This window comes from Anolis sagrei, chromosome 6 (genome assembly GCF_037176765.1).
Source record: "Anolis sagrei isolate rAnoSag1 chromosome 6, rAnoSag1.mat, whole genome shotgun sequence".
In the NCBI taxonomy this organism is placed as follows: Eukaryota; Metazoa; Chordata; class Lepidosauria; order Squamata; family Dactyloidae; genus Anolis; species Anolis sagrei.
The window spans coordinates 101813709-101837732 of record NC_090026.1 but is presented as its reverse complement, the minus strand read 5'-3'; the positions used below and the strand labels follow the sequence as shown (position 1 = coordinate 101837732).

The 24024-nt window shown below is 40.0% G+C and overlaps 1 protein-coding gene across 1 annotated transcript in view; it reads left to right on the top strand.

Moving 5' to 3' along the window:
* Positions 1–4992: 4992 nt before the first annotated feature.
* Positions 4993–24024, top strand: part of LOC132778841 (probable acyl-CoA dehydrogenase 6) — a 49957-nt gene continuing 30925 nt past the window's right edge. The window contains exons 1-2 of the mRNA XM_060782245.2: positions 4993–5233; positions 17598–17718. Of these exons, the coding sequence (XP_060638228.2) occupies positions 5018–5233; positions 17598–17718 (337 nt within the window). The 5' untranslated portion in view covers positions 4993–5017. The remainder of the gene's footprint in view (positions 5234–17597; positions 17719–24024) is intronic.

Below are 24024 nucleotides of genomic sequence, written 5' to 3'. Positions count from 1 at the left end.
GTTAAACCCTTGTGCCAGCAGGATTGAAGATCAACAGGTTGGAGGTTCAAATCCAGGGAGAGCATGGATGAGCTCCCTCTGTCAGCTCCAGCTCTTCATGTGGGGACATGAGAACAGCCTCCCACAAGAATGGTGAAACATAAAAAAAACATCCGGGCATCCCCTGGGCAACGTCCTTGCAGACGACCAATTCTTTCACACCAGAAACAACTTGCTCCTGACGTGGAAAAAAATACTTTCTGGAATTATTCATCCAGGAAAGAGCACTATTGAAAAGGAGTATCTTTAATAGCAACTCCAAAAACTCCCACAGCCTGAATGGTGATCATGCTGTGAGTGGGATTCTGGGAACTGTAGTCCAAAAAAAGTATGATTTTAAAACTTTGGTCCATGAATGGGAACCTCTCTTTCATAACTATGCATACAGTCACTACATTAAAGAAGCCTGATCTAGTTAAATCTATGTCTGCTGCACTGAGACATAGAAACAGCATTTAAAACATTATTCCAAAGACAAATGCTTATAACAATTGCACATTGCAAGCATTGTTGGAAGGATTATCCCTTTCTTGTACCTACACAATAAAATGCCTCTTCTAAGACAATGTATTTAGATAAGATGTGCGAGAAATACTGAGAAGTATCCTTTTAGGGAAGCCTTGGGATTCTCCGTGTAGCCAGAATGTGAACAAGTGGAATGAGTATGACTTGTACAAGGTCTTTAGCCTCCTCTGACAAAGATTGCTGGCATTTCACTAAACTACAAATCCCAAGATTCAATAGCATTGAGCCATGGCAGTTAAAAGTGGTGCCATACTATATGAATTCTACAATGTAGATGCACTTTAGGATGCCAAGAGACAGGTTTTGAATTCCTCACTCAGTAGTTGTAAGAACTTGGGCAAGTTTTATTTGCTGAGGAAACTGGCTGAATTATGCCAAATAGTTACAGGGCAGTAGCAGTCATAGGGGTTGACGTTAGCAGAGGAACATAGAGGCAGCGGCACCACACTGTGCAGAAGAAGATATGGTAAACCCCATTCCTAATGTTTTTAGCTTGTGAAAACCCATGATGAGATAATCCAAAATGAAACAAGAGACAGTGCCCAAAGATCAGACTCTCGGGTCAAAAGGCATTCAAAGCGCGACTCTGGTACAGCAGACGACAAGAGGATAACTATGAGTAGTGCCGCAGCCAAAGACACAATTAGACTTAAGCCAAAAGGACATTCTGCTGTTGACATGTTCAGAGATGAATGGAAACTCCAAATCTACACAACCCATATTATACAAAGATGGAATGTAGGACGCATAAATCAGGGGAAGCTAGTAAATCAAGAAATGTAGAAATATGACCATACTTGCGTCGAGAAAGCTAAAGTGGACAGGAATGGAGTGTTTGTAGTCTGATAATTACATAATTACACAGTGAAATAAAATTACTCAGGAAATGAAACTCTAAGAAGAAATGGGTGACATTAGAGATTTGGGACCTTATCACATAAGCCTGGTAAATTGTAATTACACATTTATGACATTATGTTGTGTCTCCTATGCTGGTTTGCATTTAAATCATTGGTGAAATGCACTTTTCCCCAATATTGCTGCTTGATTCTCGTCTTCACCTCGGTCTCCCTCTCCTTTTCTGTCTTCCTAAGGAGGCTGTGCTTGGTTTTATGTGCAGAAAAATGAGCCCTGAGCAATGGAGAGGGAGGTTTAGCAAAGTTAGTTCTAATTTCACTCCTCTCTCCCAGAAACACCCTCCTTCTTAATTCAATACCACTTCCCTTTGAGCCACAAGAATTGTCTCCTTCAATAATAATAAGAAGAGGAGGAGGAGGAGGAGGTCAAACAAAAATTATATAATGACATAAAATCTGAGCATAAAGCATCCACACTGATTTACAGAAGCTAACTATCACTCACAACGTTGTGTGGTTTGGTTGTGTGGCCAGGACTAGCAGAGCCCAGATACGAAATAGTTCTCAACCAGAGGTCCTGTAGTGAACTCTCATTGTCTAATGATCCAACAGTGTGAGAAGGTATTCAAATGGAGAAAAAGGGATCCACACCTGCATCTCTGGTACTTTTAAAATATATACTATTCCTTTTATTTTTTAAGATGTGCTTTTCTATAAATATAAATATCTTAGAATTGTGGGTACAAACCTAGTGTTGCCCAGGTGATGGAGGGGCCTTTGTGGTACAAATGGACAAACAAACAAACATAACACCTACCTTGACGGGGAGAGGGAGAGAGAAAGATCTTTTTTCTGTTGGTAGTACTGAAATTAGTGTGTATCTTACATCTTAGAATCAAAGAAATACAGTATATCTTTATGTAGGGAAAGATACATTTTACAAAGAGGAAGAAAGTGAGTGGGAGGGAGGGAGGGAGACAAGAGCAAAATAGGAAAAGAGAGAGCCATGAGAGAAGAGAAGCAAATGTAGGGGTACAACAGTCAGGTGAGATATTTATTTATTTATTTATTTATTTATTTGCAGTATTTATATTCCGCCCTTCTCACCCCGCAGGGAACTCAGGGCAGATTACAATGCACATATGCATAGCAAACATTCAATGCCATTAGACACATAACATATACAGATTATATATGATAGTGCTTTTTTCCCGAAAAAGGTATGTTGCAATGCTGATATGTTCCTATTTGTTTTAGCAATGCGGTTAAGGTAAAAGTAAAGGTTCCCCCCGGACATTAAGTCTAGTTGAGTCCTATACTGGGGGTTGGTGTTGATCTCCAGTTGTAAGCCGAAGAGCCAGCATTGTTCATAGACACCTCCAAGGTCACATGACTGGCATGACTGCATGGTGTGCTGTTACCTTCCCGCCGGAGCAGTACCTATTGATCTACTCACATTTGCATACTTTTGAACTGAGAGTGGTTGGCCATGGATGATGGGATTTGCAGTACTTTCATTCGCTTAGGATCCCATATGCCACTGTGATACTCACCAATGACAGATCTGGGCCAAACTTGGCACACAGAGCCCACATGACCCACTCTACATCCTGGTGTGATTTAGAGGAGGATGGACCACGGATGATGGGACTTGCAGTACCTTCACTCACTTTGTGAGATTACTGGGACCAGCATGAATGAAGCTGGGGCTAACAAGGGGAGCTCATCCCCCTTCCCTGGATTTGAATGCCTACCTTTCGGTCAGCAAGTTCAGCAGCTCTGCGGTTTAGCCCACTGCGCCACAATGCGGTTACTGATGTGGTAAAAGGCTGGTGTGATAAATGTCCAGAGTAAAAGAAATAACAACAACAACAACAACAAAAACAACACTTTATTTATATTCTGCCCTTCTCACCCCGAAGGGGACTCAGGGCGAATCACAGTACAAACATTCAATGCCGCTTTGTATAGACAATATACAGACAGACAGAACAGAAAGGAGGTGGTTTGTTTCAGCTGTTTTTGGTACCATGGAAGGTTGGACTCAGTCCAGGGGGTGCTGTTGCTCTATCCTCTATGACAGGGGTCCACAAACTTTTTAAACAGAGGGCCTCAAACTGTTGGAGGGTCGGATTATAATTTGAAAAAAAAACCATGAATGAATTCCTATGCACACTGCACATATTATTTGTAGTGCAAAAACACTTAAAAACAATACAATAATTAAAATGATGAATAAATTTAACAAATATAAACTTATTAGTATTTTAGTGGGAACTGTTTTTGGCTGATGAGATAGGATTGTTGTTATTATTGTGTGCTTTCAAATATTTCAGACTTGGGTTGACCCTATGTGAGGGCCGGGTAAATGACCTTGGAGGGCTGTATCCGGCCCCCGGGCCTTAGTTTGAAGACCCCTGCTCTATGAGGAAGAGCCATCAGGACTTCCTCCTTCCTTTTTTGGTCGCCCAGCATTTTCTGAACTTTATTTATGGCATCATAAAACACTTTTATTTATTTATTTATTTACTTACTTTACTTTACTTTACTTTACTTATATACCGCTGTTCTCAGCCCGAAGGCGACTCACAGCGGTTCACAACAAATAAGAACAGCAAAAATTCAATGCTACAGTGTAAAAACAGTTAGCAACCTAACATATTACATAATTAATAAACAATTACTACAATAACCATTCACTATTCACTATCGTCTCACCATCAAAAACATGATCCTGATTCGTCATCCATTATTCCGTTCCAATGTTCATTAACCAATCATTGCACTAATTATTGGAATGCCTGCTCAAACAGCCAGGTCTTCACTTTCCTGCGGAATACCATTAGAGATGGTGCTAGTCTAATGTCTGTAGGAAGAGTGTTCCACAGCCGAGGAGCCACCACCGAGAAGGCCCTATCTCTCGTCCCCGCCAGCCGTACCTAACTTATCCAATTGCTGCTAAAGCTGTTTTCGAATTACTTAGGTAAACAATGAGCTAGACTGACAGTTGGCAGCTCATGCCAACCCGAGGCTTCGAACTTGCAACCTTTTGGTTGATAGATCTAATAATTGCTGATGATTTACCAGCTGTGCTAAACCTCTGGCCCTAGCTGTGCTAAACCTCCGGCCCTATAGTAGTACTCAGAGGATATGGGCCCTTCCAGACAGGCTCTATAGTCCAAGATCTGATCCCTGGTTTTCTGCATTAAACTGGGATAAACAGAAAACCTGGGATCAGATCTTGGGTTATAGGGCCTGCATAGAACTGACTGGCTTGACTCTGAAGGAGCTGGGGGTGGCGACGGTCGACAGGGAGCTCTGGCGTGGGCTGGTCCAGGAGGTCACGAAGAGAGTGGGAAGCGACTGGATGAATAAACAACAACAAACTGGAAGGGCCCTCAATGACTGAATAACATCAGTAAGATTAAAGTGGGATCTACCTGCCTTGTTTCCCTGAAGCCTCCGGCCAGCCCTAATCCCGCAGTTGTGATCACAAGTTTGCAAAACTTTCCCAGGAGAAAACTTCCGCCCTGGAGAGAGGCTGGGACTTTGCCAAGGCGCTACCCCCGGTCTCCTCCTCCTGGCCCCAACTGCGCATGCTCCCTGCTGACCCCCGAACCATGGCTGTGCGACACCTTTTCCTGCTCAAGGAGCGCACCAAGCTGTTGGCCCCGGCTTTGCGCACTTTTTGCGCGACCTGGCGCTTTTCGCACCGCTTGCGCGACGTGGCGGCGCAGAGCAGCAGCGCCCCGTCCCGAGACCACCTCATCTACACAGAGGAGCATTTGGCCCTGAGAGACTCCCTGAGAAAGGTATTAAGGAGGGGAGGAGGGCAGAGTTGCGCCCTGGGTTTGTTGTTTGTTGTGCAAGGACTGGCCACGACTTTGGGACTAAGGCTCCCTTCCACACAGTTGAATAAAATCCCACATTATCTGCTTTGAACTTGAATATATGGCAGTGTGGACTCAAGGCCCTTCCACACAGACCTTTGTCCCAGAATATCAAGGCAAGAAATCCCACGTTCAAAGTACATATTGTGGGATTTTGTACCTTGATGTGGAAGGGCCCAAAGATAGCAAAAATGATTGAGTCCAATTAAGGTGGGGGAAAACATACCTGGATTTCACACCTCTATCTCCTTCTACACTGCCCTGTATCCCAGGATCTGATCCCACATTATCTACTTTAAATTGGATTATTTGAGTCTCCACTATCAGATAATAATAATAATAGTATTTGGAGCTTTACTTTTACTTTACTTAGGCGATCTCTCATAGTCCGAGGATGATGGTCCTCCAAGTTCGGTATCCTGGGGGTGGGTTCGTAGGTGGCTGTGGAGCCCTATTCTTGACCTGCATCTTCTCCTGCAGTGAGGGCATTGGTTTCCAGGTGGGAGGCAGTCTCGGTCAGGGTTGGCTTGACGCGCCTTCCTCTTGGCACGTTTCTCTCTTTCACCCTCCATTCGTGCATCTTCAAATTCTGCAGCACTGCTGGTCACAGCTGACCTCCAGCTGGAGCGCTTAAGGGCCAGGGCTTCCCAGTTCTCAGTGTCTATGCCATAGTTTTTAAGGTTGGCTTTGAGCCCATCTTTAAATCTCTTTTACCGTCCACCAACATTTCGTTTTCCGTTCTTGAGTTCAGTATTTGGAGCACAGTACTCTTGACCTCACGATTGTGTTGAAAAACAAATTATGGATCGTCGATGTTGCAATCCCAGGCGACAGCAGGATTTAAGGGAAATAACTGGAAAAACTGAGACAATACGAGGATTTAAAGATCAAACTGCAAAGACTCTGGCACAAGCCAGTCAAGGTGGTCCCAGTGGTGATCGGCACACTGAGTGCAGTGCCTAAAGACCTTGGCCTGCAGTTAAACACAATTGGCGCTGACAAGATTGCCAGCTGCCAGCTGCAAAAGGCCACCCTACTGGGATCTGCATGCATTATTCACCAATACATCACACAGTCCTAGACACTTCGGAAGTGTCTGACATGTGATCCAAATACAACAACCAGCAGAATGTCTGCTGTGGACTCATCTTGTTGTGTTTCAAATTATTATTATTATTATTATTAATAATAATAATAATAATAATAATATCCTGCTTTTCTCAAAGCTGTGAACAACATGTAAACAAAGCATACAATACATAAAAATAAACGTAATCGACAGATCAAAACATACCTGATAAAACTATAAACCCACAACACATGTAATCTGCGGGAAGTATCTGCTCTTGAAAGCTAAGCAAGCTAGTTATGCCAGTGCCTTCTTCTAAAATCAGTAGTCTCCCATCCAAGTGTGGCTCTTAATGAGGCATGTTGCATTATCACAGGCTGTCTGTACCCTACATCACTGGAGACATTACACTGTCTCGCCGGTATTGCACCACATGATGTCTGCTGGGAAGTAGCAGCCAATAATGAAAAGACCGAGGCAGTGACATCCCCGGCCCATCCTCTGTTCGGATATCAGCCAGCATACCAATGCCTTAAATCAAGAAATAGTTTAATAAGACCTACAGAGATACTCGCAGCAACACCTCAGCAAGCAAGATTCCAAAAGTGGCAGGCTAAAACCCAGCACCTTAATCCATGGCTGATACCAAATGAGAGGCTCCTTCCTGGGCACACAGAAGAATGGGCAACTTGGAGGGCGCTGAACAGGCTACGCTCTGTCGCCACGAAATGCAGAGTCAGCATTAAGAAATGGGGCCACAAAGTGGAGTCCACAACGTGCAAGTGTGGAGAAGAGCAAACCACACACTACCTATTACAATGCAACCTGAGCCCTGCTACATGCACAATGGGGGACCTTCTTATAGCAACACCAGAGGCACTCCAAGTGGCCAGCCACTGGTCAAAGGGCATTTAATAGTTTTTAAACTGTGTTTTCTGAAAAACATTGTTTGCTCCTGGTAAAATAAATAAAATAAATAGATCCAAGTGTTGTCAAAAACCAGAACCCCAAAATGGACCATGAAACCCCTAGCCCTGAAGACTCCCAGAAACTGAATCCATGTTAATCTTTCCCCTTCTTTCTGGTGACTTTCCCAATGAAGTCACCAAAGTTTGCACATGCTTAACACACACTTCAGGAAATCTCCCATCACTTAGGCTCCTTTTACATTGCCATATAATCCGGATTATAAAAACGGATAATCCACATTATCTGCTGTGAACTGGGTTATATGAGTTTACACTGCCATATAATCCAGTTCAAAGCAGATAATCTGGATTTTATATGGCAGTGTAGCCTAGGACTTGATATGGCCAGTCTTAGCCTAGGAAAAGACATTATCCCCTCACAATACTCAAAATATCCTAAAGCAGACTAACTGGTTTTTTTGAAGATTTTATCTGGGAATAGGGATAAGACTAGATAGGACTGGGCTGTGGTGCAGCTAGTTAGTAGCCATCTGCATTAAAACACTACTGACCGAGAGGTCGTGAGTTCGAAGCCAGCTTAAGCTCCCCAACCATTAATAGTCTAGCTTGCTGTCAACCTATGCTGCCCAAAAGACACATTGCATCTGTCAAGTAGGAAATTTAGGTACCTCTTTATGTGGGGAGGCTATTTTAACTAATTTATGACACCATAAAACCTTCCAGCAGTGTGCATAAGAATGTGGAAGGACTCAGTGTCACAAGTGGATGGTGAAGCGGCAGTTCACCTTGTGGCCGGAATCGAACATACCCTCGGAATGTTAAATTGCCTCTGTGTCTGTCTATATATGTTGTATGTCTAAATGGCATTGAATGTTTTCCATGTATATGTGCATTGTAATCTGCCCTGAGTCCCCTCCGGGGTGAGAAGGGCGGAAAATAAATACTGTGAATAAATAAATAAATAAACATTTCCCAATCCCAATTGTCTGATCAGACACCGCCCCCCCCCCCCCCAACACCCTTGGCACCCATTATGTGGCCATTTTCCTGTTCCAGATGGACAGAAATAAAGGCTTTAATCCCATTGACACCAGCCCAGCCTGCATTCCTTTCCTCTTGCACCCCTACCATGGGCAAACCAAGTAACAGCCATCAGACTTCAAATCAAGCCATGACAGTTTATTAAATTTTCCACTACACCTCCATGCCAATCAACGGTGATGATGGACAGCACTCCTGCACCAATCAAACAACAAGCAGATTCTAGCCAACACCAATTTGAACCAGTGAGCGGCCAGAGTGGCAAAGTCCTTTATTTCGAGTAGCTGCCAAAGTGCTATAAATAAATCTGTTTGTTGGCAATTGTGCTTATGTTAGTCTTTAGAACACAGACTCTGCTGGCATCCACTTTGGTCAAGGTGAATAAAGGCCTCTGTTTCTTTAGCCTTCCAACAGTCTGCGTTTCTTTGATCTTTGGAGCTAGGCATGCCAAATCCACAATTTTAGCGGAGCTGAAATCATTCAACATTAGTACTATGAGGAGTGACTATGTTTTACCTTTAACAGGCAGAATCCTTTATGCTGGTTTTCCTTGGACTGAACTAGACTGAAGATATGGGGTCTAGTTACTTGTGGAAAAATATATTAGGAAACATTTCCTTTTTGGACCATGGCTCTAAAGGCCTGCATTTAGAATTTCCGCTTGGCACTTTTGACTGATATCTTAATAATATGTGTGGTCATTCCTCCTAATGTCATATACCTTGTGCTAGACCGAGGTATGGATAATAATACAAATGAGATTTCTTTCCCAATTCTGTTCATGTTTCCAATTGGTCACATTTTGGGGTTCAAAAGTAAAAAGTCCATAATACTGTGGGAAAGTCCTCCAAATTCTTAACCATTGCAGTTGTCTTCTTATGCATATTTTTAGCCCATTGCCCAACCCCGAGAAAATGCCTAGTTGCAAAAGGTAGACATGGCCAAACTGAGTGAAATGGAGGTCAAAGAAAACATGTCTGAACTTCACATCACCTTTCTTCTTTTGAACTTGTTACGTTGCCATTATAAATATGTTCTTTGGCTTTTAGATTATCCAGAAAAGAACAGAGGAAGTTCATGACAGCTATTGGTCAATGCGGTAAAGAGCAGAGGAGGTTTATCACAGCTACTGGTCAAAGCAATTGTCTTCTCGTGTTATCTTCCTTGTGCTATGAGCTTGCTTCTTGTTGTCTCCAAAAACAAGGCTGATATTCCTACTTTGCTATGACTCTTGCCTGTCTGTTTCCTTGTCCTCTATTGATCTTTGCTAAATGAAACAGATTCCAGATTTTTCAGGACCTCCAAAACCAGAGAAATGTTAGCCAATGGGAGCATTGCCTTAGTTTAGAGATATGAAGAAGTTTTGCAAATTTTCTCATTCATAACAAGAATTTGACTTGTTATGAGAGCTCATTAAAGAAAAGGTGGGCACAATGAGGTGTTCTCATTTTCAAGACTTCTTTGTGCGAAAAAGGGTTTGTGCAAAAAGTGTGCTGCTGTTTTTCTGGGTGGAAAACAATGTCCACTGGGGTTTTGCACTAAAATGTTTTTTCTTTCTTTTTTGCCAAAAGCTACCTGACCTGTGAAATAACATTTAAATGCAGAAAAAAAAACCTCTGGTAATCTGGCCTGGGAGGAAGGAAACATTTGAAATCATTTACTTTTGCATGTAAAGTGAAATAAGCAAAACAAGCATCTCTCTCTTATTTGAGAGGCATGGCAGTCCAAGGATATTAATCTAAAGCAAGTGCAGATAAACACAACATACTGGATCCAGGCAGTCCTCTTTATAGTAGGTCTGTTGAAATCAATGATGTTTCAATTACTTATTGATTTCAGCTGTTCCTATCCAAACATTGCCACATTTAGACTCTGTTCTTTTTTTTCCCCTTTTTTGCCTTCAGCAACTTACACTTTAGCTCAACTATGAACTGCAAAATGGGCAATTTCATGGTCATTTATATAAGGGAAGAATGAAGTTTGGTTCACATGTGCAAAAAGTAGTTTCAAATTATTTACTTTCAGGACCATTCAGCTGCATGATTTTGAGACTGGATTCAAACTATCAGAAAAAAGGTGTTTAATCGCCCACTCCATATTCCTAAATTCTACATCTATGTCTTGAAAATGATTTTTTATAAAACCAACCAAAAAGCAAATTTTGAATTTTTTTCCATTCTAGATAAGGGACACCAGTTTACCATTGTATGTACTGTATATACTCAAGTATAAGCCTAGTTTTTCAGCCCCTTTTTTAGGCTGAAAAAGCTCCCCTTGTCTTATACTCGAGTCAAGGTTATTTATTATTTTACTCTGTTATTAATATTATTTTATTACATTTCATACTTTACTCTGTTTATTATTGTTGTTATTACATTTACATTATTTTACTCTATTATTATTTTTATTTCATTTATTATTTTACTCTGTTTTACTATTTCATTTATTATTTTTCTCTATTATTGTTATTATTACATTTATTATTTTACTTTATTATTGTTACAATTACATTTATTATTTTACTCTATTGTTGTTACATTATTACTTTACTTTATTTTTAATATTACATTTATTATTTTACGCTCTTTATTATTATTGTGAGGATACGCAAGAATATTTACATTGAAGAGGGTTATAATAATGGTTTAATCAGAGTTGGACAGTCTTATCTTAAATTACAGTTTTATGTAAATATTCAAAAACATTTAACCTACTTATGCCACAATTAATGAAATTTTTATTTTGAAATTTACCAGTAGCTGCTGCATTTCCCACCCTCGGCTTATACTCGAGTCAATACATTTCCCCGGTTTTTGTGGTAAAATTTGTACCTCAGCTTATATTTGAGTTGGCTTATACTCGAGTATATACAGTAATGTAACTTGAGCATCCACTAACTTTAGTATCATTGGGATGTGTGTGTCCTTGAACCATATTTTAAGTAACTATACAATTGATGGTCTGAATAATTAGCAAAGAGCCTGGTAAGCTATACTGTCTTCATCCATTGTCCCTAACAGTCAGTGGTATTAATATTCACTTTTTAAAGTCTTTATATTATAGTCAAATAACTGAGTTTGGTTCTATGTGTTTTTACTCTTACTGTCCCTTTCTACAGTGCCATATAAAATCCAGTATATCTGCTTTGAACTGGATTATATTGTCTATCCCTTCATTAATTAAAGGGTAGACCTCATACATTGCTTTGTCACAAGTGTATCCTAAATTATCTTTCCTGGCACAGCAGGACACAGTTGATATTGTAATTCAGATGTGCTCTGTTTATTTTGATCTCAGAATATAATTAATCATCTTTCTTGTACAAAAATGTTATTCCCAGGCCTGGTTTCCTTGGCTCTTATTTTACAGGTGCTCAAGTAGAGTTCTTCTCAGATACAAATAGTACTTCAGTGGTTTTTCAATTAGGTTTCCAAAGATCTGTAAGAGTACTTGTGCAATCAATTTTCCAAAAATATGCCAGGTCACTACTCAAAATACACTCCTCAACTCAAATAGGTTTGAAAACAGATATAAATAGTATGTTCAATTACTAGTAATTATGCGTAAGAGACTGTGCTTGTAGTAAAAGAAAGGTACTGCAGTTATGGTCACCTCTCATTCATGACTTTACATTTAATAACGTATAGATGATTATCTCACGTTTGCTTCATGAAGGAGGAAAGAGTTATTGAAGGATCATTGAGTAGCCTTAAGAGAGATTTGGGAAAATTGTCTTATAATTTTGCTTTAGTAGTTGAAATATAAATCATTAAACTACAGAAGGGGTCAGTGACCTTTTTGGACTCCATTTACCAGAGACTCCAATACAGAGTTGGATTCTTGGAACTGTGGTAAGAAAAACCTACAATTTTCTGAACTCTTTAGAAATCAATTACTGTTGAAAAATAAAACCAATCCCCTACCACATTGGTAATTTATTCATGTTTACTATAGGAGTAAGTGTATTGGTAAACCCAAGGAATAATACCTCTTGTGTCACTGGAATGTCAGCAAGAGGGCACAGTGGACCATTGCTTTCCCAGGCTGAGAGGATGAGGAGGAGGAGACATGCCGCTGCTGAGAACTCTCTGCAGCCACATGTTTCTGCCTCGTCTCTCCTCTCAGACTGGGTACATGGCTGGCTGCCACGTTCATATGCTGAGAGGAGGGTCAAGGCAGATAGGGTTGGAGGAAAGACCCCAAGGGGCCACATCCGTCCCATGGCCCTGGGTTTGTGCATGTCTGCTCTAGCCTAAAACAGGCAATGTAGATCCCACCATATGTATTTACTCTCCAGTAAGGAGTTGCTGATATGCTCCAGATATATTGGTATATCTAAGGGGCATTTACACTGAAGAATTAATTCTATTTGACACTACTTTAATTGCCATAGCTTAATGCTGCGTCATCATGGGAGTTGCAGTTTGGTAAGGCACCAACACTCTAACAGAGAAGGCTGAACATCTTGTAATATTACAACACCTGTGATTCCATAGCACTGCAGCATTAAGTTGGTGTCAAACTGCATTAATTCTCCAAAGTAGATGGATCCTTATTTTGTGATTTGTAGCAGCCGTCCAAGGCTTCAAACTGAAAGATTTCTAAGGCCCTTTCTAGACTGCCCTATATTCCTGGATCTGATCCCAGATTATCTGCTTTAAACTGGATTATATGAGTTTCCACTGCCAGATAATGTGGGATAAGAAAATAATCGGTAATCAGATCCTGGGACATAGGGGTAGTCTAGAAGGGGCCATAGCCATACACGAAAAAGGCAGAAATTGAACCCAGGACATTCTATATATGGGAAATTTGCTCTGCTACTGAGCTGTAGATCTTAAACAATGTCCTGCTAAATCCTAAATACCATTAACACAGAGGGAAGGAAACGGTTTGCTCATTGAGACATATGTGTTTATATGTTCCTCGTGGGAGCTTGCAAGATACTATGCCTCAAAAAGAAAGTCAACTTTTACTTTTTTCTCAATTTGATTACAAAGTAAACACATAGCACAGAAGTAATTAACAATCCACTTTAATCAATTCACAGAACATAATGATGTAGGAATAGTGTAGGAGGTATTGATGACTTCTATCTGATATAAAGCAGTTTTTTTTGCCATTTCAAAGTGTCTCCAGAGTAACTCCACAGGACACATTCAACCCTGGGAAATTTAAAAAGTGGCTGTATGTTTATTTCCAGATTTAGTTGTTATCACTGCAGGTTTAGCAACATGGGGTAAGTTTAGGAGTGAAGGGAAAGATTGTAGTGGTTGCTATGATTTTTTTCTATTTTGGGTACACATCTTTGATTTTTATGAAGTTCTGAGATGCAGTGACTTTGTGATTAAAAGCCTAATATTTGTCCTTATTAGCCTTGAAAAAATGCATTTAGAATGCTGCTATGAAGCTGTATTCTATAAGAATATGACCCATGTTCAAAGGGACAATCAGCCCTTCATATAGTTAGAGTCGTGTCCTTACATTGCGTTAAATAACTGCCTTGAACTGAATTATATGACTCTACCCTGTACAAAGCAGATGATTTATATTTTATATGAAAATGTAGAAGGGGTCTAAGTGTTGTAGTAGAGTCTGCTGGCAATGTTACAACTGATAGTAGGGAGGGAAACGAGGTGCCCAGGTGTTAGATGAAGAGCAGCAAAGGAAGAGAATCCAGGAGATACTTATGTCACCCACAGACTAGGAATCCTTCGAAGGTTTCTCTGGCAGTGCAATGAGTGAGGAGGAAGGAGGAGATGGGAGTAGAGGTTTTAAGAGGACTACTCGGGAGCAAGAGTCAGACGAGGGGCGTCAAAGAAAGAAGATCCGGGACATACTTACTGCTCCCACTGAGGAAGAGGATTTCATGGGCTTTACTGGAAGTAATGGGTCTGGGAGTAGTGAGGATGAAGAGGAACCACTGGACTGGACACAAGTTTAGGAGATCAGGAATGTGTATACGCAGCCCACATCCAGTGACACCTTTGAGGGGTTTTCTGGTGGGGATTGGCAAGCTGATGATACCATGGAATCGTGGGGTGATATAAATCTTGGCAAAAGGTAAAAGAGTTGGAGGGACGGGCGTTGACGTTCAGCTGTAGAAGCTAAGCCAGCTGACAGCGATGAGGACGGGGTGGAGGGCAACTCATCATTGGATGATGAGTTGTAGGATAAATGAAGGCATTGGAGTGATAGAACTTTGCAGTAGGCAAAGTGTTGGATTCGTGCCTTGGGTCTTGTCGTTACCGCTTCTCTTGTTGGCCTTGGGTCCTGGAACTGCAGGTTGCTGTGTTCTTTGTGCACCAACTGGCTTGGATTCTTGTAAATGCGGATTTCCCCTCTCCTTGACCATGGACTGTTTCTGATGACAACGCTGCTTTTGAGACTTTGGAATCTTCATCTGGGACTTCTTCGACTTGGGACTGTTTTTGGATGATGGCTTCTCTTCACGGCTCTTTGTTTAACCATTATCTTTGAACTGTGTGATTTTGGTGTGTTTTGAAGGAACTCTTGTTTAATCCGGATTTTTTGCCAGTTTAATCAGGTTTATTTTCCAAGTTCGTGTTTAAAGCTGCAAATTGCTGCAAACTTTGAGTTTTGACCAGAGGCACTGAAGCAAGTGTCTCTGAGTCCTGTTTACTTTGATTTAATAAACTGTTGTTTTAAATATTTCCCTCTTTAAGGCATCTGGGTTGTATAAAATCCACATTGAACTGGATTATATGGCAGTGTGGACTCAGATAACCCAGTTCAAAGCAGATAATATGTATTATCTGCCTTGATATTCTGGGTTATATGATTGTGTGGAAGGGCCCTTACAAAAGCATCTTGGATGCTGAATTTGTAGTTTCTATGCAGCACACGGTAGTCTATTGTTTATACTGTGTAAATCAAATTTCACTTTAGCAGAAGATCACATTCAGTAAAAATCAAGCATCGTAGTTCTTCTTGCAGATGCTATAATTTAGAAGGGGGAAAAACCTGTCCCACTGGATGATGCTCTGAGCGAAGTGTCCCTTTTGGGAAGGTTCAAATGAAAGCGGGCTGCCTAGTTAAAGCTTCTTTCAGTTTGAGAATCAAGGACTGTTCTACTGGTTATTCAGGCTCATTTATGATGATGCAGTTTGTTGAATGCATTGCTCTTGATTATGAATATGAATTTCTTTCTACCTGCTTAGATGGGGTGGAAGTAAAGGCTGGAGAATTCTCAAGGGATTCCGAATTACAGGGCTGCACCTGTGTGTGCCAACCATTTGCCAAAACCTGCAGGATGTTATTAACCTGAATGCAAAGCAAAGCAGAAGGAAGCCTTCTGAGACTGAAACTGTCAGCTGTTTATAGGCATTACAATATGCTCTATTTCAGTTTATAATGAGAAGCTTAATCCTCAGCGTCTTCAAGCAGTACCAGCTGCTGATTTAGGTCTATCGAAGCTAATTAGACTGAAACAGTTTAAATCAGTTGGGTGGGTCTTATGTAGCCACCCCCCATCCCTTGCTGTGGAGTTGCAATCCCCAGCATCCCTAGCCAATGGAGATTAATGTTAGGAGTTCCATTTGTTGTGTTTAGTGCCAAAGAACAATCGATCCCTCTATAGCACCAAACTTAAAGTCCAACTGCAGTGCGCTTGAAGATAAAATGACACAAGGGGCTCAGTAGGTTTCTACAAAAAGAAAATTCCTTTACTCTTTACAGCAGAGTTTCAGCAGAGAAGAAAATAAACAGCAGATGCAGCAGGAAATAGTCCTTTAGCATTCAAAATAAAATATAGCTTAATTCAACAATTTAGGGCCCTTCCACACAGCCATATAACCCAGGGCAGGAAATCCCACAATATCTGGCAATGTGGACTCAGATAACCCAGTTCAGAGCAGATACAGTAGAGTCTCGCTTATCCAGCCTTTGATCATCCAACGTTCTGCATTATCCAATGCAGTCTGCCTCCCACCTGGATCCAAAGCTGTTTCAATACATTGCGATGTTTTGGTGCTAAATTCGTAAATACAGTAATTACTGCATAACATTACTGTGTATTCAACTGATTTTTCTTTAGATTTGTTGTAAAAATGTTTTGGTCCTTAATTTGTAAAATCATAATATAATTTGATGTTTAATAGGCTTTTCCTTAATCCCTTCTTATTATCCAACATTTTTGCTTATCCAACGTTCTGTCGGCCCGTTTATGTGGGAGAAGCAAGACTCTACTGCATTGTGGGATTTTCTGCCTTGGGTAATATGGCTGTGTGGAAGGGCCCTTACTTACAAAACAAATGGCCCTTTCCAAAGAGCATTGTATCAACATCTGCAGGAGAAAAATAACAGAGTTCAACACCCTCAACAACAGTTTGTAAAGAGCTCCAAATGGTATAATCAAGGCCCTTCCAGACAAGCCATATATCCCAGGATCTGATCCCAGGTTTTCTGTTTATCCCAGATTAATTGGCAGTGTGGGCTCATATAATCCAGAAAACCCGGGATTAGATTCTGAGATTATAGGGCCTGTCTGGAAGGGCCCTCAAACCTCTGTAGTATTTATTTATCGTACCAGAATCAAACCAAGGGTACAGTTGTAATGTATTTTTAAAAACACAAAGTTTAAATGACTTTTTGACCAGAAGCTGGCCACTTGGAGTATCTGTGGTCTGCATTGTAATAGGTGGTCTGTGGTTTGCTCATCTCCACACTCTCATGTTGTGGACTCCACTTTGTGGCCCCATTTCTTAAGGCTGGCTCTGCATTTCGTGGTGCCAGAGCAAAGTCCTTCCAAGTTGCCCAGTTTTCCGTGTGCCCATGGCTTGAGGTTCCGGATTTTTGCCTGCCACTTTTGGAGTCTCGCTTGCTGAGGTGTTTCTACGAGTATCTCTGTAGATCTTAGAAAACTATTTCTTAATTTAAGGTGTTGGTGGGCTGGCTGAAATCCAAACAGAGGATATCAGTCACCTCTGTAGTTATGCCCTGTTGATTACAGCAACAGAAATCCCTTGCATCTATTAACCCATGCAACACACCTGCATGTGGGCCCTTTCTTTCTTTACACATACATCTGTCTTAACCTTGGTGTTGATCCTTGCAAAATCTCACCCAGTTTTCTATATACCTTAACACCATTGAACACATTTGGAGAGCTGCATGATGCCACCTACCAGTTTAAATGAAGGCCTCCATGTCAGATTTGCTTCTTGTGCTGCTTTAGTTTTACAATGAGACCTTCTTACATTTCTCACTCTTTCCTTTTCTCCCCCAGATTATTGACAAAGAAATCAACCCATTTGTGGACAAATGGGAAGAAGAGGGACAGTTTCCAGCACACCAAGTTTTTAAATCTCTGGGGAAAGCCGGATTCCTTGGAGTGAACAAGCCAACTGGTAAGGAAAGAGAGCATCTTAATCCTTATATTTAATTAAAAAGACACATTTAAGGTCAGAAATTTAGCAAGAGCTGTTTCTGAATGGGCCATTGTAGTTCAAGGCTGGAGTGTGATGTGATCAATTCAGCCAATAAATTATTTTTGAAAGCTTTCTTACAGCTGCCCAAGGCCCTTCCACACAGCCCTATATTCCAGAATACCAAGGCAGAAAATCCCACAATATCTGCTTTGAACTGGGTTATCTGAATCCACATTGCCATATATTCTAGTTCAGAGCAGAAAATGTGGGATTTTATTCAGCTGTGTGGAAGGGGCCTGAGTGTGGACTTGGATAACCCAGTTCAAAACAGATATTGTGGGATTTTCTGCCTTGATATTCTGGGGTATAGAACTGTGTGGAAGGGGCCCCAGTCTCCTTTTTCCTTGTCTTCTATCGAACTAAAATATTTTCAGCAGCGTCGGGGAGGATGATGAAGTGATTGGAAAAAAGCAGATTTTAATTGTCAGGTTGAACAGTATGTCTGCAATAACTGATAAAATAAAGCTTGGGAAAGGGCGAGATTGTGCTCTAACACACAAACAGGGTTCCCTTAGCTCAGTGTTGAGGTCCTGAAAAATTTGACAACACTAAAAGTTTTCTGAATGTCACATGTTGACTGTTTTAGACTTTTACACAAATCTGTACGCTGCAAAAGATGCTTCATAAAAAGAAAAACCAACCTCTCTAGCAAACCTTTCAAATGTTGATTTAATATAGATAAATGCTTGATTTTTATGCTCATCTTGTATACCTATATACCTGGGGTCATATAAACATTTGTCGAACCAAAAGAGGTCTTGAGTGCAAAAATTTAAGAAGCCCTGCTCTAATACACTTGGTATAGCAATACATTTCCTCCTGCAAGGTAAACAGCAGCGGCTTCCAGAATCCTGTCATGAACATAAATGGAAAGCAGGAGAACGAGAAAAAGGATTAGAGCAGATAAGATAGCCATACCAGTTCCACTTAGGCTCCTTCCACACAGCTGAATAAAATCCTACATTGTGTGCTTTGAATTGGAATATATGACAGTGTGGGCTCAGATAACCCAGTTCAAAGCAGATATTGTGGCATTTTCTGCCTTAATATTCTGGGTTATAGGGCTGCATGAAAGGACCCTCAGTCTGCTAAAGAAGCAGGTACAACTATCTCTCAATATTTGCCAGGGTTTGGAATGCAGGTGCCTGAGAGAATCATTAAGTCCTTTGCATGACTCTATAGTCAATTACCACCAAATTGACCATTGAATCACATTGGAGGATTTAGGGATTCCTAGAGAAGGGTTCTCTGATCACAGACTCACACTTTAAGTACTAGAAATCCTTAGAGAGAACCTTTTAATCAAATCTGCAGATGTGAAGGGCTATTTGTACCACATTTATTAGCTTGGTACGTTATGTAGTAATTACTGTATTTACGAATTTAGCACCAAAACAGACATTATTCCAGACTGGAGGCAGATTGCGTTGGATAATATCGAATGTTGGATGAGCGAAGATTGGATAAGCAAGACTCTATTGTACTCTGTGGTCATCCTCTGGTGAAAGTTGACCACAGAATCACAACTGTAAGACCTAGAAATTCCGAGAGAGACCCAAGTTAAACCTGTAAATGTGGAGGGCCTACTGCATCTTGTGAATTGTATTGCTAGAATATCCTTTCATACATGCCTTTTAAGACTTTTGTTCTGCATTGTTATATTGTAGCAATAATTTCCTGTGCTTATGGTGTCTTTTAAAGCAAGCATATACAGAAGTCTTTTCTGTCAAGTGGCAACTACTGCACCATATCGCAACTTTGTTATTACTCATTGTTTCTAGAGATGTAACATTTCTGAAAATTTTGAAATCATGTGAGGAACCTTTTTTCTAGAAATGTTTTACTGCTGTATTGGGGGGAAATGCTACAGTAGCTCTCTTTCAGATGAAACGTTTCTTTAAGAACATAAAATGCCTTACGTATCACTTGACTATGGGCATATTGTGCTATATGTAAACCGTCCCGAGACCCTTCGGGGAGATGGAGGTAGGGTACAAAAATAAATTTATATATTATACTTGCTCTACTCACCACGTGTTGCTGTGACCAACCTTCCCTCCCTTTTCCTCTCCTTCTTTCTTTCTCTCCATCCATCCTTCCCTCACTCATTCCTTCCCTTTTTTCTTTCCTTCTCTCCTTTCTTTCTTCTCTACCTCTTTCCTTTCCTCAATTCTCTCTGAAAATCCTATTCCAATTATATCCTACCTTGTTCACATCAGCATTATTTTTTAATTTTAATCTATTACATTTGGCCCAGCCATTGGTTTTAAATGCTTGTATGTCACTGTTTATTGTTTATTGCCTATTTTTTTGTTTATGTGATTTATATGAATTGTATTGGATTATTGTTTTATTGATGTTTTGTTTATTGATGTATTGTGGGCTTGGCCTCATATAAGCCGCACCGAGTCCCTTGGGGAGATGGTAGCGGGGTACAAATAAAATTATTATTATTATTATTATTATTATTATTATTATTATTCCTTCATGTCCCTTTTTTTTCTCTCCTTTCTTCCTTCTCTATCTATTCTTGGACTGTAACTCCCAGCAGTCCTCCTGATTGATCTATCTACCTACTATCAATCTCTATCTAATCTATATATCTTATCTATCTGGAAGATTGCTGGGAGTTGCAGTCCAGGAATAGGAAATAAGAAATATGTACAGATTGGGAAGCTCTCAAAGAAATCTAAGGAGAAGCAAGCTTGCAGCTTGGAAGCAGTGCATTTGGAGGATCCTCCTCCCCTAAAGGGGATGCTGGGAACAGTTGTATTCGCACATGCGCTGTATCATCATTTAGATCTTTTGGGAGAGGTTTATGAGTGATGGTCACTCGTTGGTCCGTTAGGGGTGTAGTGTCCAATTTTGTGTCAATTTGTCCAGTGGTTTTAGAATTATGTTAATTCCACAAACAAATATTACACACACACATACACGTATGTATGTATGTATCTATGTATGTATGATGTTTCTTGGTAAGTCAGAAGCAGTAGGAAAAGAGAGAGCATGCACTATTATGCACTTACTGAATGCTTGTGACAGGAGTCGATTCTTACAAAAATATTTCAATTTTAAGATAATAGGGTATACTACTGCTGATGCTGACTCATAGTCAATAGATTTGCTTTGCTGTAAGGATGTGTGTTCCTATCTGCTACATATTCCTATCATTGACGGTAAAAGCAGCCAACTTTGTTTGTAAACACTGAATGCTCCATGGGATTGCCTTGCAAAATCACATTAATCAACAGGCATTTGATATCTAGCCATTCATTATTATTGTCCCCTAAATATTTTAAATGAATGGTGCACATTATTGAAGAGGAAATGCATAATAAATTTCAAAGCAAATTAAATCACGCCTATGCAGTCTCCAGAGTAAGCAATAAGCTTGGGGAAAAACCTCTTCTCACAGAAATTGTTTAGTGCCAGGTTATTATGAAGCAGCACAAGCTTTTCATTATGGAAGCAGTATAAACAGAAGTCTAGGTTGGGCAGAGGTATAGTTTGATCCAATATGAAAAACTCCCAGCTACACCAATAGCTGGGAGTTTTCAAATATACAGAAGTGAAAGAATTGGAAGAATGCTCATGAGGCTCCGAGAAACAAATATTCGTCATTCAAAGTTTTAGGACTGATATTCACAAACTGGAGATGAAAATCTATTTTCATAAGAAAAATAAGTTTCCATCCTACTCAGCTATGGTCCACAATACTGAAAATGTGAGTTCTACATAGACCTGAACAGTTTTAAAATAAGATAGTCTTATTTTAAAACAGAACGTGAAACAACTTGTCCCATGGTTGTGAGTGCCCAGATGTTTCTCACAGCTAGCACAAGGTAGTGGTAGAAAATAACTTTGGTACTTTGCTTACTGGTTTCCCCTTTCCCCTCTTCATTTTGTTGTTAATATTGACATTTATTTATTATTATTTATTATTATTTATTTACTTTACTTATATACCGCTGTTCTCAGAATACTGGTTCTTATTCTAAGAACCAGTATTCTGTAGTGATTTGAACTATGATTGTGGGAGACTAGGTTTGAATCTATTTTCAGCCATGGAAATCCAGAGGAAAGCAGTGACAAACTGCTATGACACCCCTATGGCGGAGTTGCCATGTCACTGAACTTGAAGGCAAAGAGCAACAGCAAATCCTTATTCTATGCTATCCTTTATCCATTCAGATGAAAGAGATCATGGAGCGAAATGGATGCTAGCGGGGTGTTTCAATCTTGTCTTCTTATTAGACTGGTGGAAATTTCAAAATGTGTTATTTGGATGAATTGGCCAATTAGTTATCTCATTGTTTTTATAGCATAGGCAACAGCAATTGTAGAATAATCAAATTTTAGGGTTTGGATGTAGAAACTCAATGGGTATTGGGGGCATAGGATCACCATGACAATGGAGAAAATGCAAAGTAAAAGAACAACTATTTTTAAACTGCCAAAGGTTCGCCATAGTTTCACACTAGAGATTCTAGAAATGCTGAGCGGTGTTCTCTCTAGGAATCTTTAAGCCCCCTTTCCACACAGCTGAATAAAATCTCACTTTATCTGTTTTGAACTGGAACATATAGCAGTGTGGACTCAGATAAACCAGTTCAAAGCAGATATTGTGGGATTTTCTGCCTTGATATTCTGGGTTACATGGCTGTGTGGAAGGGCCTTTAGTCTTCTAGCATGATCCTGCAGAAGTTGAGCACAAAGTTTGCACTGGAGGACCTAGAGATTTCTAGAGAGAAGATATTAATCAAAATTGTGAATAATTAAATCCACAATCATATCAGTTAATAAAGTCTTGATGCCCCAATTCAGCTTAACAGATCTGCCTTTTGCTACATATTCACTTTTTGGAGATGCTGAATAGTGTCTAGTAGTTTGGTATCAATCTTAAGTTGGGTGCCTTTTCCCCTCTTCTATTATGCATTGTTTCTGATACAGCTTTTGTGAGAAGATGAGAGAGCAGACCGAGTTTGAGGGCTGAATTCTAAGCAGAGTTAGTTTTAAAGGTCTTCATGGTGACCTTTCTAGTGACCCAAAGACAGACATTATTCAAAAAGCACAAAACAGCTCTGAGTATCTTTCCATGGCAGGTCCCAGTGGAAAACAGAGCTAATCTGTTATTCCAACACCTTCAGGAATAATAATCGCTGAGCTCAGGCTGCTGTGATTTAGTTAGAGATATTTTTCCCTCTAGTGATGTTACAAAGGAAATAATGGAAAAAACAGTCTGCCCATCCATATTTGTTCTGATGAGAATCTTTGCAACAAACAACCCCCTGCTATTCCGGAAGCCTCTAGAAATTATGCCTAATTATTATCCTTGAAAACAAGGAGGATACGTTAACATATCTGTGGGTCCTTACAGAAAACTCTATAATGAAATTGTCTGACTCTTTTTGTCCTCACACCTGTTTCCTTCCTTAAATTGTACTTTTGTTACAGACATATTTTTAATTTTTTTAAAGATCATCATGAAATATTTGAAACAATTTTCATATATTTAAAAGTAAAAATCCATTACCCTACAGTCACATTACTGCTTTGTTTGGAAACTCGCACCCCCTGCATTTTTCTAATAATATTTTAGAATGAAATAAATAATAAAGATTTTAATCTGAAACTTGAAAAGTCCCAGATAGCCAAATGCATCACTTTCAACTTTAAAAGCTTAGATATTTTATTTCTTGTCTTGGCCCTTTTCTGGTGCCAATATTAAATAATAATCTGTTTTGATTGGCGATGCATTTCTTTAAAGCTTCAACGTTGATGAAAATGGAGTAAATGCCTTGGGTGCATGCTGTGATGTATTTGAATTAATGCTTCTTGGAAAAGTGTTATTGTGTAGTCCGTAACTGATTTCCTGGAGTGTAAGACCTTAAATGCAGAAGTTAGCCTTAAGTAGATCAGATCCATTTGATTCATGGGTACTTGGTAAATTGACATTTATGTGAATCATATTCATTCTGTGAGTCAGTTCTATTTGGGATTAACAATTACCCGGTAGGTTTAGACCAAAGCATGGCATGATCTCTGCCACAAACAATGAATAAGGGACATAGAGTTGCAAAATCACTTTAGTTTAGTCACCAAATGGTTGACTCCTGGCATTACTAGGAAACCTTTTGATGGCTCCAATTACTTGACAAACTTAAAACTTCCTAAGTATAGGAAAGCTTTTTCATTGGCATGATTTAATGTGCTACCATTTGCTGT